The sequence below is a fragment of the Aythya marila genome, assembly GCF_965140915.1.
Source record: "Aythya marila genome assembly, chromosome: 21".
Taxonomy (NCBI): domain Eukaryota; kingdom Metazoa; phylum Chordata; class Aves; order Anseriformes; family Anatidae; genus Aythya; species Aythya marila.
The window spans coordinates 3611828-3626103 of NC_139062.1; the positions used below are offsets into that span (position 1 = coordinate 3611828).

Genomic DNA, 14276 nt, shown 5'->3' on the forward strand with positions numbered 1-14276 from the left:
TTTTAAGCCAATCCTTGTGTTTCAGCACACTTCCTGAAGTGCTTGTTCACCTCAGCCAGGCCTGTTTCCCTGACCATAACCTGAGCTGCCCCTGTGGCTTGCTGTCAGCCAAAGGGCAGAAGCCTTACCTTACTGCAGCCACGTTTAATACTGAGTGCTGACCTTGAAGGCTCAAGTGTTGCAAGTCACGGCAAAGCTTGAAATAATTAAGTGCGTGTCTGTGAAACACTCAAAGAGACCCTGATCCTTTCCTCGTGTTCTCAGCTGTCTGAAAGCTCCACAGTGCCAGTGCTGCAGAAAGCTTAAGCTAACAAGTCCCTGTGAAGGGCCATTGGGATCTGACATAGGCTAATGCCCTGCTGTGAAAGATTTCTCTTCAAAAGTTGCTGTGGATGCTCATCCTCTCTCTCCTGCAAGCAGAACCCACCGAAAAGCAGTCCCTGATCACATCTGCCCCTCACGTCTGTAATTTACACCCGACAGGCCCTCCTTGTGCACACCCACTGCCCAGGATCCAACCAACTGGCCCCATGATTTTTTTTTGTGGAAGAGTAAAAAAAAAAAAAAACAGCCTTCCTAGCATACACCCCAAGAACTTGCAGCTTCTTTTCCCCCCGTCAGGTGGAGTGAGAACCCAGCCCTTCTGAACTCGGTTTCGAGAAACTGAGAAAGCAGGAACGTTGGCACCAAACGCAGAAGAGACTCCTGGAGCGTGTGAGCCCCAGCCAAGTGGGTACGGTGAGTCTCCAGGGCCTGACAGTGGCACCAGACAGAGGTTCCTGGTTCAGGTCCTGGCTCGCTGCCGGCTGCGATGTGTCAACCGAGTGACAGTCGAGATGAAAGATTAAGGGATTTGGGCAGCACGCTAATTCATTAAGAGCTTCTGTACTTCATTTTTGCTCTTAAGCATGAAACTAGAAGAGGTTAGGCAAGAGGCTTTCTTTCCCCCGAATTATTTGCTTGTATCTACAAATTGCAGCCTCATTGCTCAGGCACAGGAACGGTGTAAAGCACGCGGGGAACTCACATGAACCTTGGCGGCTTTCTTCACTGATGAAACCAGAGCACAGAACCTCTGAGACCTCGTACAACGATGTTCTCACCAAGAAGTTGGCTGCTAGCACATCTTTCTGCTGCTATCCCTGCCCTCTTTCCTTTCAGCATCACCGTGCTGACCAACAGTCTTTTATTTAAGGCTAATCCTGGGCATTTCCTTACTGCACACCCTGACGGCTGGGCAGGCACTGAGAGATCATCCAAGACAAGTGAACATCGGCTGGAACAGAGCAAGCACATGTGCACAGCGTTGCATCGAAGAGGATTGTTGAAAAGCCTTCTGCAACTGCACACCCACACGCTTGCCTTGTCTGAATGAGGTGTGCTGACATGCCCACCACAGCAGTTAGGAAATAGAGGCTGTTAGTCAAGAAGACGTTTGACTGCACGCTTTAAGCCTTGATGAGGCTACTGACATGTGAGCAGGTATGGAAGTGTTGTCACAAGTACCTCTGCATGTCTCCTGCCAGCAAAACTGAAAGGGAAAGGGGCTGACCGTTTCCTAAGGCAGTGTTGCACACAAAGAAGGGAGCTGGGAGCTGTGCTAGCCGGCCGGCGAGGCTCCCAGCCATCTCAGCAGCACCATCTCGTGACTACTGCTGTTACTATCCAGCCCTAAACCATTCCCCAGGCTAAACCTGCTTCCAGAAGGTGGTGTACAGCCTGACAAAGGGCCCGGAAAGAGCCTTGGTTTGTTTCTCTCTCATTGCCGAGTGAATTCAGTTCAATTCAATTTCCAAAACGCATGCCCAAGTGCTGGGGGCCGGGGGCAGTAAGGCAGCTCTGAGGTCACTGCTCAGCTCAGTCCTGCACCTCCAGCACTAACCCGGGAGCTGCCTCACCCATTCAGACCAACGCAGATTTGGCAACCGCTGAGCAGAAGTGGCGGAGCACGAAATACAGGCTGAGCTTCAGAACCCTCACCGGGGAGGGAAAAAGTAAATTTTCTTTGCATTGAAGCAATGCTGGAGCGAAGCATCAGTGCTGTCAGACAGCTTAGCTGAGATTACCTCTTCGCATCTGGTAATTATCTCGTTCCCTGGGATGGCTGTGCCTGCCTGCCTGTCTGCTCCATCCATTTCTTGTAGGCTTTGTAGACCAGGAACATTTTTGTTTGTACAGTTACACAACGCCTAGCTTGGTCGGGGCTTCTTATATAAATAAGGCCTCAGTCATCAGTGAAGAAGGAAGACAGGAGACGACAGATCTGCTGGGTTTAATTGCATTTAAAATCCCCTCAGGGATTTAGGAGCCAGGAAGGTGAGTCTCTCTCAGAAAGGAACGTGATAGGTGAACAAACAGCGATACTCAGGTTTGGGCCGTGCAAGTTACAGGGTTGCACTCATCATCTCTTACCAGGAAACGCTTTCCAAGCACACCACATGCAGAAATGGCTCTAAAGACACTATTGCAGAATCGCCACACCACAAGCCCAGGATCCAGCGTTTAGAAGAATGCTGAAGAATTGTGAGTAAGGAGTGAACTAGAGTTATGATGCAAGCTCTGGAAACCACGCTTTGCAATGAAAAACTTGAGCAGCTCAACTTAATTTATCCAAGAGAAACAAACCATTTCAAAATACGGTGAATTCATTATCACTTGGAATCTTTACATCTCGAATAGCTGTCTTTTTAGATGAAATGCTAATAGCTGAACAGAATGAAGTGGCTTCGTGCCAGATAACTGAGTGAGACACTCTGCCCTGTGCTATGGAAATAAGGTTAGAGCATCGTTAGCCTCATTTCTGGACTGAAAAAAAAAAATCCCAAGAACAGAAAACACTGCAAAATGTTAAGAGATTCAAGTGGGAAGAGAAGAATCAAAAACAGTGTTGAGGGAGAACAAGTTTCTGACCAGAAGGCTGACCCACCAGCTGGATTCTGTCCTGCATTTTGAAACAAGAAAAGATGGAGGGGTGGAGGAGAGAGGAAGAAGGAAGGCGGTTCATTTGGGAACGAGAATGTGAGCCAGGAAACACGACCTCCTGTGCTGCTACTCCTGACTCAGCACGACCTGTGTAAGTTACTTCACCTCTCTGAGGCCTCCCACGTTTGCTGTGTAACGTGCGAGTGCAGCAGGTGCACCACACCTCAGCTTAAACTTCTCCGCTCTGAAACACACAATTATTAGCAGTGGGGTTCTGCAAGCACACTCCTGTGCTTGACTTACAATATAACTATGTTTTTTTACAAAAGATCTTGCAGTTTTTACCTTTAGGTACAGGTCAGGAAGACAAAGAACTACTTATGCTTGCAAGCCATGTGACTACGCTCACTGAAGCCTTCCCTGGCCAACACAAAGCAATTCCTGGACGCACGAGGGCAGTAAAACCCTTGCAAAAAGCCCGGTGTCAGGCAGGGTTTGTATTTCTTTCTTGTCAAGATTTCTCGTCCCCCATAGAAACCATTTATCTGTAAAAGACTTGCCGAGAACACTCAGGGCTCTTCCAGGCACAAGATATCTCAGAAAGCAGTGGAAACATGTGACAAGGGGCACATCAAGGCTGGGTTTCCTTCTCAAAACATGCAAACCACTGCCTTGCTAGCACCAGGGCTGTGCTCCCTGCATCAGCCCATCCTCCTGGCTGTTTGTTCATGTCAGCGATTCAGAGCGAAACGCAAGGTGCCAGCCAAGATTGGAAAATGCAGCAGATGTTAATCCCTACATCCTAGGGCTGCCTGACACTCTGATCCCCGCAGCAAAAAGGGCTCAAAAGCGAGCGTCAGCACTCACAGATGTGACGAGCACTAGAAACTCTGCCAAGCTGAAGCCCAGAGAGGCCCCAAAAGCTCAGTTTAGCTCAGCAAACGCCACTTTTTATGCCGCAGGAAAGACGGGGCAGATTTATTTACTATACATAGAGAAAGAGGGCTTCTGGACATTAACGCCAAATTTACAACAGATGCACGAAAGCCTCAGAGAATACCACCATCTGGTTATCCATGGAGAAAAAAAAAATAAGCAGAGCTTTCTGGCAGCTAGCACAGGAGACAGGAAGGTTGCTTTCAGCTCTGATGTGGGCGCTCCAGCGCTGTACCAGCCCCTGCAGAAGCTTGAATATCCATCACTTCTACTCGCTGTGCATCAGCTCACGTTATTTTCTGTTGCTTGATTCCCAGTTCGAAGTTTCTCTCCGTATTCACCACGTTTTAAAACGATGGTAAGTGGTGAAATTCAGAACTTGGACTGCTTGAAGTCTAGCAATGTATAAGCTTGGTGTGTGTGAGGTTTAAGAACACAGAAGACACGTAGGATACACATTTCTTTCTAACAATGACAGATTCCTTTTCACTTTCCCCCCTCCCTTTTAACTCCTCAGTTCTAGCAAGTTTTTCTATTTTTCTAACAGTCCCAATAAATGGTAGTGTTAGAAAACCTGTACAAGGTCAGCTTGCAGAGGGAAGGAGGAATGTGGGGAAGAGACAACCAGGAACTACGTTTTTTGGTTTAAATAAGAAAAAAGAAAAGTCAACTTGCTCTTACTGGAAGGATGGAGGCCGGGAGTCTCCGATGCCACCTGTTCTCTCGATGGGAGGCGGGAGGTCTGCATGGCTCTCGGTGCACTGCGAGCCTGTGTCAGAGTGGGAGCTTTCAGCCAGGACCAGCTGTCAGGAGGAAAAAAAAGAGAATTACCCACATTTGTACGAGTTTCTCCACTCCGACAGGTGTCGGCCACTGCTTTGCTGTGTGCTCTGTGATTATCTAAGAGAGGAGAGGAAGTGCTTAGTGCCTACTTGCACAGATTCCTGCCAGTCTTTCACAAAATCAGGTTGCATTCAGCCTCGGCACGAGAACTCCATCAGCCAGGACACGCAGGGAACACCCCAGAAGTTTCCTCCCCTCGGAACAAGCGAGCACTCGTGGCAGGGAGTGCACGTGTGCGTGTCGCTTGTCATTACAGCACGCTCGGAGTTTCCTAAGCTTGCAAATCGTCAGCATTCCTTGCAAAATGCACGCACGTTGCAACGCTGTGCTTTCAGCCTGGTTTTGTCCTGACAACAAATAAAAACCCAAACCCAAAACTTGACAGCACAATGCCCCAGTACTGCAACTTCCTCCACAAGGACCCTCAAATGGAGAAAAATTCAAAATTTGGTCTGGACCAAGCACCGTATCTCAGAGCTGCCCCCACCCCTTTGAGGAATCTGTACTAAAAACAAAATCCACCCGTCTCAAGAGCCATGGGTGGACATGGCACATGAGAGGTTTTCTAGGCTCAGTCTCGCTTCCAATAAACGCAGGACAGCAAGGCCATCTCCATGCCTGTTGTGACATCTTTAATTAGCAGATAAATAGACGAGAGAAAGAAGAACGAGTCTGTCTCCCTATCCCCACCCTCCTCATTTGTAGCTCATAATAATACCCTGATTGACAGTGGCTCTTACATTTTAGTAAGACCTGACTCTATCCACTTCATTTATTATTTTTCTGATATTTTTTTTTTTTTAAAAAGGACAGAGATGCTTTGTGTTGAAGGATCCTTTTACATGCCTGGGTGAAAGTGGCTTTCTGCATCAATTTTGTCAAAACCCTACTAACGCTGGAAAAAAATCCTAGACTTTGCTGTCAGTATTTCAGTAAATTTCTGATAGGAAAACAGTATCTGTGCCTCAGCTTCCTCTAGAAAGGCAGGACACTATCAGTGTTGCAAAATGTAGATCAGACGAATTAACCTGCATAAACGCAATCTGAATCCTGGGGCAGAAGGACCAAACACTGCAGAAAGCATCGACGCAGAAAACCCACCACGGTGTGCCGGTCGTAGATTCCTTGTAATTGCTCTCTGCAAACAAAATGTGGTAATTCTGTTCCACTTCTAACTCAGCTTCACCTCCTAGAAGCGTTGCTCCTTTGTTGTTATTACAACCCTAACGAGCTGTCCTCTCCTACCCAAATGGTGAGGGCAGATAGATGACCAACACGAGGGTTTGGCCTGAAGTGAAAGCAGAACTCCCCCACCTGGGAGACTCGGTACTTGAAATTTTGGGATGAAAATGAGTGAGTGTTGCATTAAGCCGGGCACCCTGTGCAAAAGAAAGACTGCCGAGGACTGTCCAGGCCTCAAACAGGAGGGCAAGGAGGCAGTGAGGACGGGGAAGCAGCGCTGGTGGTACCTCTGCACCGGGACAGATGGAGGCAGAAGGAAGCAACTTGTTCACCTTGCTCAGGAGGAGTCCTAAAAGCAAATGAAGACTTTGCACATCCTCATCTAGCTCCTTCTGTTGATATATGTTAAATGTTTTGGTAAGAATGAGGGGAAAAACCCTGCAAAGCACAAGGGATGCTAAAAGCAATTTGTTTGTTCATTCTCAGCCCGCACCCCTCGCTGTCCACAGCCACCAGAACCAGCCCTGAACTCGTGGCCTGGAGGTGGGAAGGTTCCCATCCAATTACCGTCCCCTGAGCCACCTCATCCCTTTGCCGAGTCGCTCTAAACTATATGATTATAAGGCCTTTAATTAAGTAAATGCTCAAGGACCGATGGATGCAGATTGTTACCTTTGACTACGAGGCAGCGAGGTCTGGGCTTCCCTCCCTTTTTAGCCACGAAGAGCTAGCCCTGTGCGAGGGATTCCGGTTGTAATCAGTTCATTTATCAAAGATTGATTATAGACAGATGCTAGCTGTTAAAGAAGGGGATGGAGGAGGAGAAGGGAGGCTACAGGAGGGGACTGCTGCGTTATTCCTATGACGACATGCCATAAACGTGGAATCTCTGGGCAAATGCTTTCAGGAACAAAATCAAACCAGGGGATAAAAAGAATCAAAGAAACGGAGCGTAGGCAAGATCTAAACTGCACCCATCCCTGCAGGCCAGGCTGGGCTGCGATTCCCAAGGACACACCACCACAAAGGGAAGAGATGCATCCTTTGGCTGCGCTCTGGGAACACCCCACCTCAGACCAGAATCCGCTGACTGCGATCCAGCCGCATCCTCTGGGGTGAGAACTTGCCCCCGAGGAATGAAAGCAAACAAACAAACAAAGAAAAAGCAAAACAAACAGGAGCCTAACGGTGAGATGGGTTCCCTGCCGTGATCCTGCCCGTGATAACGGGATCTGGGAGGTCCTGCAGGAGGACCTGACTTCAGAGACTTAAGCAGGAGATCTGGAAGTAATTAAGTTGTTAAAGCCAAACACGGGCTGGCCAGATCTAGGGCAGGTGACAGCCGGAGCACTCACCCTTCATCACAGCTCCCGGTCCTGACTCACCGAGCTGTGCTCAACAGCACTGGGCTAAAAATGCAGAGCTGGAAGGCTGCAGAGCAGACTAATGAAGACACTGCAACAAGCATTAGGAATGCTTTTGTTGTGCTAGAAAAGAAAACATGCAGTGGAAGACAGGACGTGCAGCCCAATTGTTCAGCTTGCACTACCCAGCTGATTTTCCCCAAACACTCCAGCGACCAGGAAGGCAGCGCAGCACCAAACCCAGCAGGAACTGGACTCAGCTGGAGCCCTCGTAGCGAGGCAGCAGCCCTGCCCCTTTCCAGGCTGCAAAATGCCTTGGATTTGATGAATCTGACGGTGCCTGCAGGAGGGGAGGGATTTGAGGGGGTGCTGCCTCCTTCCCTGAACTCACCTGGCTGCAAGGGCCCTGGCTGCATGCACGGGATTCTCACTGCGTTTCCCCAAGAAAAGCGGTGTTATCCCCAGCTCCCTGGGCAGAAGCCAGCCCTGGTAACTGTATTTCCCCCACCGAGCTTCCCCCGAAGCTCTGAGCAGCAGTAGCATTTTATTGCGCTCCTTTTCCTATGCTGTGCAGCTCGGGAGCACGCCTGCGGGCTGTGCACCAGCTGCACCCCAAAGGACCAAAATTGCTTCAGAGGGAAATGTGGATGTCTTCTGTGCGGCTCACCTGGAGGGAGTTAACAAGGAAATGTGGAACTCATTGCGGCGGCCGATTCAGTTCATTCCATCATCCCAAGTGCTGGCTGCTTTTTCAGCCACCATCACACCGGCTGCTAAATCTTGCCCAGGAAGCAGCAAAGGCTGTAGCTAATAACTCCTGGATGAAGGACTGGGACATAGAACTAATGATTCTCTGTATTTTGGAGAATCTTAATGGTCCACCACCGAAAAGGCAAACTTTAAACCTAGTAAGCAGCAGCCCTCCACTCCAAATCAGTGATTCAAAACCAAAACACCCCAAAATCAAAAGGACAACGTGTAAGGAAACCAAGGACAGAGGAGGGCTGGGGAGAAGGTCCTGATGTCTCCGTGGGAGCAGCGACTCCAACCCAGAGCTAATCTAAGTGTGCGTTGAGTTCCCAGGGCAGCCAAAGTCAGCAGCAGCTAAAGACTTGCAGATCCTCCCTTGAACATTTTCCCCTATGAAAATCAGGCCTGCCTATGACACCGAGATCAAAGTTGCGAGCTATGACAAATAGAAGGATTCAAATGTTATTAAAAAAGATGAAACTCAGATTTCCAAACGTCAGTCATCTTGTAAACTTCAAAGCAGTCACTGCATCAGTGCCGAGAGGAGCCGGGGGGGAGGAGAGAGCTGAGCTGCAGCGGGTGCGCCTCATGTTCCAATTTTAAATATGTTGTCTGGAAGTGAAATACATACACACATCGCAGCGATCTGCAGCGAGGATGACAATTAGCACAGATGGCTTGGAGAAAGAATCCAAGCTGTCTGCTACCAGCTTGGATCCTTGCACGACGGCTGCAGGTTTTCTAGCAAGGAAGATGACGAAGGCTCAGGTCCCTGGGGTTGGAAACTGAAGAAGGAAGCCCAAAACAAGTTTTTTTTCCAAGAGGTAAAAAACAACTTTGCTTGTCCTGCAATATATGGCCGCAATTAACTGTTAAGTTCCACTGCATAGGATATGAAAGGGATCCAAACTGCCAACAATTAACTTCCAGCAAGATTTACAGAAAACTCCCCCAATAATTAGCAGCAAACAGAGGCAGATAAGCACCACGATTTTATGGGTTTTAGCGTGGAAGAAGTAATTTGTGATTGGTAATGCAGGTCAGACACAGATGTTAGCTGATTGTTGAGCAGAGGGAACATCATCTTGTCAACATCATCTGCAAAAGGTGCTCCAAACGAGCTCTGGGAAGGGAGCTGCAACCTGAATCCCTGCTACTGGGGCACGCATTTAAATTTAGAAACAAGCTGATGGATGGAAAAGGAGGGAAGAGAAGTCTTTTGAAGCAGTTTATCCATCCCTACTACCTGCACACAAGGAGGAGGATTTAAAGATTAAGTCATCAGACTCTGCGAGAGCTGCTGTCAGCTGCAGAAGACTTCCTACATGACCTTGCAGGGAAAGAAATAAAAAAAAAAAACACAGCTGTGTGTCTTGGTTCCTACCTATAGGGTGGAAATAGCAAACAGGCAAGAAACACAAGGAAAATGGAAGGCTGAGGTCTCCGGAGCAGCAGCTGTGTCTCCCACCACGCACATGCACGTGGCATGAGGAGAAAGAGACACAAACAGCGATCCCAGATGTGGCCTCCGAGCAAACCTGCAGCATAAAAACCAGACAGCAGCAGCCCGAATTTCACACAAGAATGGGGGGAAAGATATAAAACAAGGGGCAAGCCCTATGAGCAAGGATTACATGTTTTTTTTTCATATTTGGCAAGCAGCCAGTAACCTAGGCTGGAACGGGAACCACAATCAGAAAACTGAATTGAATTTCAGAAATTGTAACGTTTCTCTGAACCTAAGACAGTAACAACCGCAGAATTAGAACATAACATTTGGTGCTTGCATATATTTTCCCTATGTTCTGATCCTACTGTTCTTTATTCCCTCCTGCTTTTCAGGCGGAAAACAGAGAAAAAGGCAGACATTTTCATACTTTGAGTTATTTAAGAATCTGGGAAAAGAATTCATCTCTCAACGTGAGATCAAATGCCCTCGGGCTGTGGCTCACGTCGGGTTTCTGGTTGGAAGGGGAGGAGGAAGGAGGAAGAAGTGAAACAATCGGGATGTAAAAGAGGATGAAATAATCCGCATCCTTATTCATGTGGAATAGTTTGGGGTTAGGGTTTGTTTTTCCTCAAACTCCAGAAGCGCTGTCCCTTGCTGGAACAACCTGAGGCCTGTTTTGCTGCAGAGAAGAGCCACCACCATGGGGTAGAGGAGCTCAGGCTGAATCATCAGGGTGCTGAATCACCAGGGCAAAAGAGCCAGCCTCTAACCAGCCTGCGCCGAGGAAAACAAACAGAGCTGGGCCTCCGAGTGTGCTGGGGGAAAGGGAGACCCAGCTGAGGCACGCAGAAGGCACCAGCCTGCTGTTTGTATTTGGTGCTTCCCAGGTGAAAGTGTGGGAGAAAGGGGAAGAAGCAGGAGGGGAATGACACCGAGGAGTCATACAGCCCAAGAGTTGCACACTGAGGAGGAGATGAGGGCTTCTCAGGATCAATTTGCTCCCCCGATACAAGCCACTGCTTCATTTCCATCCTTTTGCTTTTAAATCAGGTGCTGCTCTCACACTACAGCGACATAAATGGTATCTTCGTGGCCTTTTTCTACCTGGAGCTATCAGGATGCTCCCTTCAGCTTGTTATTCCACACAAAACCCATTCCCACACAGCCCCAACACCTCGCTACAGCACCCAACGGTCCTTCCCCAGGACTCCACCAGGACCACCAGGTCTCAAGACAAGAGCTGTTTTTTTATTTAAACACTACCCTTATTCCTTAATACCAATGACTTTATTCCAGAGAATGCAGATTCCTTCCAACACCTGATTTACTGCTCCATGGGGCACGGCACGTGGGGATCTCCCCTTCCTCGTGAGGGCGAGCAGACAGATCCCCTGTGCTCATTTACAACAGCGTGACAATCGGTTTGAAACACTCACTGATTTTTCAACCGAGGCACTTGGCTGGGTGGCGATACGTGGTCAGATCTACGAGCACACTGGTTATCAGTCAGCTGTGCTGCTGAGTCAAATCGTTGGAGCACAGAAGCAAAAAAATAAAGGTATGCAGGTCCTACAAAAAAAAGGGAGCTGCTCCTCTGGATGCATTTCTCAGCAACAACTGCCTTTCAAGAGGGTACAGGCTGAAGGGAGAACGGTCTCCCGGTTTTTAGGATCTCAGCTGAGTACAAAATCTAAGTGCTGAACACTCGGCACACATCGGGGTGCGCAGGAGGGCTCAAGTGAAGCTCGTGCATTAGAAAATAAGATGCCTCTGACCATCGGGATCCACGTACCAGCTGCCCTGCTGCTGTGTCAGACACCACACGCACACAGACACAAAGCAACGTACCCAGGACACCACTCTTCCGTTGAAGCAAGGCAGCCTTGCATTGTCGTCTGAGATCTCCTCCTTCACCACCCTGAAAAAAAGGACAGAAAGAAAGTCAAGAGGTTGAAACGGTATCAGATCAGCAAGGTTTCTTAGATGGGTCCAGGAAAAACACGGATTTTTATTAAACATTGGTGCCAGCAAGTCTTGAACAGCTAAGGGACTATTAGAGCAAAGGAAGCAAGCAAAAATAAAGGGTGGAAGAGTAGCTTTCCAATAACCATCCCAAATCGGATGGCACAGCAGTAACTTCCATCATTTTTTCCACCTTTTAAAGCTCTGAAGGTGATGAAAACAGCACTGTGCTAAGCAGCCCCTCTGTCGGAGCTGAGAGCCATCAGGTTAGGCCTGATGAAACCTTAATCCAGAACTCACCCCCTTATAATTAAGGGCAACAAAGCAATGATTTGCCTGGCCAGCAGCAGGTTTTTAAGGGTTTCGGCTCTGCAGCCCCTTCCAGTGGTCACTGCCTCAGGACTGGTGTTTGTGCCACAGCCTGAGCTTGGGCACGGCCGGGGCTGACCCACCAGGTACAGGTGACTACCAAGGGAACGGGGACGTTCCCATCTTATTTGGCTTAATTCTGAGCCTCCACACCAGCAGCTGAAGCTCCGTGGGATGCTCCTGTTCCCCAAACCAGCGCAGGAACCAGCACGGCCCGCGTTTAACAGCCTCGCCTCCAGTCCCTCAGCCAGGCCTATTTATAGCCCCGACGAGATATTCTGAATTCTTCCAGCAATTCACTGCTCGCTCATCCTCTCAGGAAGCAATCAGGTTTCCAGCCTGCGAGATCTCTATCTTGCTGGAGGCCACGGGAGCCCACAGCTCTCCTGCACCCGGCTGCAGGGGCTCCAAAGCCCGTCCAGGACACGGAGACCCTCTGGAAGCAGCCAGATGAAAAGAGCAGGTTCAAACCCTGGGTGCTATGGGCAGTGAGGAGCTGCTGCCTTCGCAGCAAGCCCCCCAGAGCCAGCTTCTGCCTCGGAAACAATCACAAACGTCAGCTCTCAGCAGGGCTCCTCAAGCTGTGGTTTTTCCGACTGCTGCTTTGGGCTGGAGAGGTCCCACTCCGAGCTGCAGAGATTAAGATTAAGAAAACCCCGCGTTTGCATCAGCTTCCTTAACAAACTTCCCTCGATTATCCAAGGCCATGAGCCCTCAGAAAGTGTTTTTTGTGTTTAGAGAAAAAGCAGACGCCGACGGAGGTTTCTGCAGAGCCCATCAGAAGGGGAGATTTTAAGAGTTTCGGAAACCAGCCTGCTGCTTTCGACGCGTGTTTCACGATTGCGTTTCAACTCCGAACTCCTGAAGGCGGCTAATTCGGAAATTCTGACACCAGGACTTGGTACAACAGCTGGGCTGCTTCGTTGTCACAGCCCAGCCGTTTCGTTTCCCATTTGCTTCACAGCTGAGAACCCGAGAGGGGAGCTCGGGGCCAGCTGCACGGGGTGACTCACGGAGCCACGGCCGGGTCGCTGCCTTGTGTCACTGCCAACCCATGAGGCCAGGAATGGTCCAGGGTGCTGGTTACAACATTTCGGGAGCTGGCAAGGAGACAGAGATGAGTTGTGGGGCAGTCAGCTCCCGTTTGGCTTCTCCAGGGCGCAGACATCACCCTTTATAATATCGGCACAGAGTCACTGTCGCGCTGGGCTCCGTTCTCATCCCTCCTCTCACCCAGCCCAATATCACTTCTGCCTCAAAAGCTACAAGGGGAGTTTTGGAGGAGCTTTTGGAGCAGAAAAGCCGAAGCAACACGCTCACGTGGAGCCAAACAGCAGCCTGGTAGCAGATACAAACCTCTGCCCTTGAGTCCCTGCCCGGGGACAGCTGGGTTTTGACGTCTCTAAGCTTGAGAAAAGCCAACCTGAAGCCCAGGCGAGCTCAGTGAAAAGCTGTGGTTCCGTAACCACATTTTCCTTTATTTATGTTTTTGTCTTTCTTGTTGCTGTGTAAGAAAACCGCAGCAGCCACAAAGCAGCCGACTGCGCATGGAACGGTGTCGTGTTAAGAGAAAGGGAAAAAAAAAACAACAAATAGGAAGGAGGAGAGAGGAGAGCAAACGGATGGCTTCCTTTCAGCTTACTTCTGGCAAATTAGGGACAAACAACCCCATTTTCACTTTTTTTTTCAAGTAGGAAAGAATGTTCTCCTCTCTCTTTCCACATGTATTTGCAGTGTTCATGGCTAGCAGGTCAGCAGCAGGCTTCACCCTGGTCCTAGGATTGGGAAAAAATCATTTAACCCCTACCTCATCTCTCCTGCCTTCACCTTTTGGCAACAGGGAACAGCTCACAAATGGCAGTACTATTTATCACTCATTTACACCTAGACTCTAAAGAGGCAATTAAGAGTAACTCCACTGAAACCAGCAGATATCCCGGGCTTTAAAAACCTCTGGGAACGCACCGAAGCTCTCAGACCTGTAATTCTGGAGCTGCAAGCTCGGCGTGCAGGCAGAGGACTCCAGCACTGCACACATCTCCAGCCCCAGCGCCCTGCCTTGAGCTCAGCCGTTCCCTTCTGTCCTTCACAGTCCTGGGGAGAGAATGGGAATCAGAGGATGAAGATGCTGCGATAATTTTACCTTGACAGCTGCATGTTTTGAACGACAGCATCTCCTTTTGCTAAGGAGATCAGGAGATGCCGCTTGCTGCGCCCCAGGAACCTCACGCAGAAGTTTTGCATCAAGCTCAAGAACCAGGAAAAAGTCCCGGACTGAGGGCGCAGTGCTTGTGGGGTTCTCTCCAGGGGAAAGGCCTGGGGAGTTTTTTAAGTCAGACCGATGCTGAGGCAGTCAGGATACCCCTGAAACATCGCACCGAGCGGTTCAGGTGGCATCCTGAAGGAACGGAGGGGAGCGACTCCAGATCTGTTGCAACCTGAACTCCTAAAGATAGCCCCGGGCTATGAGGCAAGAGAACGACAGGCTGTAATTCCCT

The 14276-nt window shown here is 49.3% G+C and overlaps 1 protein-coding gene across 2 annotated transcripts in view; it reads right to left on the reverse strand.

Annotated features, from left to right (window-relative positions):
* DVL1 (dishevelled segment polarity protein 1) overlaps positions 1–14276 on the reverse strand; it is a 76117-nt gene that overhangs the window by 35601 nt on the left and 26240 nt on the right. For both annotated transcript variants that reach the window (XM_082776920.1, XM_082776919.1), the window contains exons 2-3: positions 11296–11365; positions 4540–4661 (exon numbers count right to left, since the gene is read on the reverse strand). In XM_082776920.1, coding sequence (XP_082633046.1) covers positions 4540–4661; positions 11296–11365 — 192 coding nt within the window. The remainder of the gene's footprint in view (positions 1–4539; positions 4662–11295; positions 11366–14276) is intronic.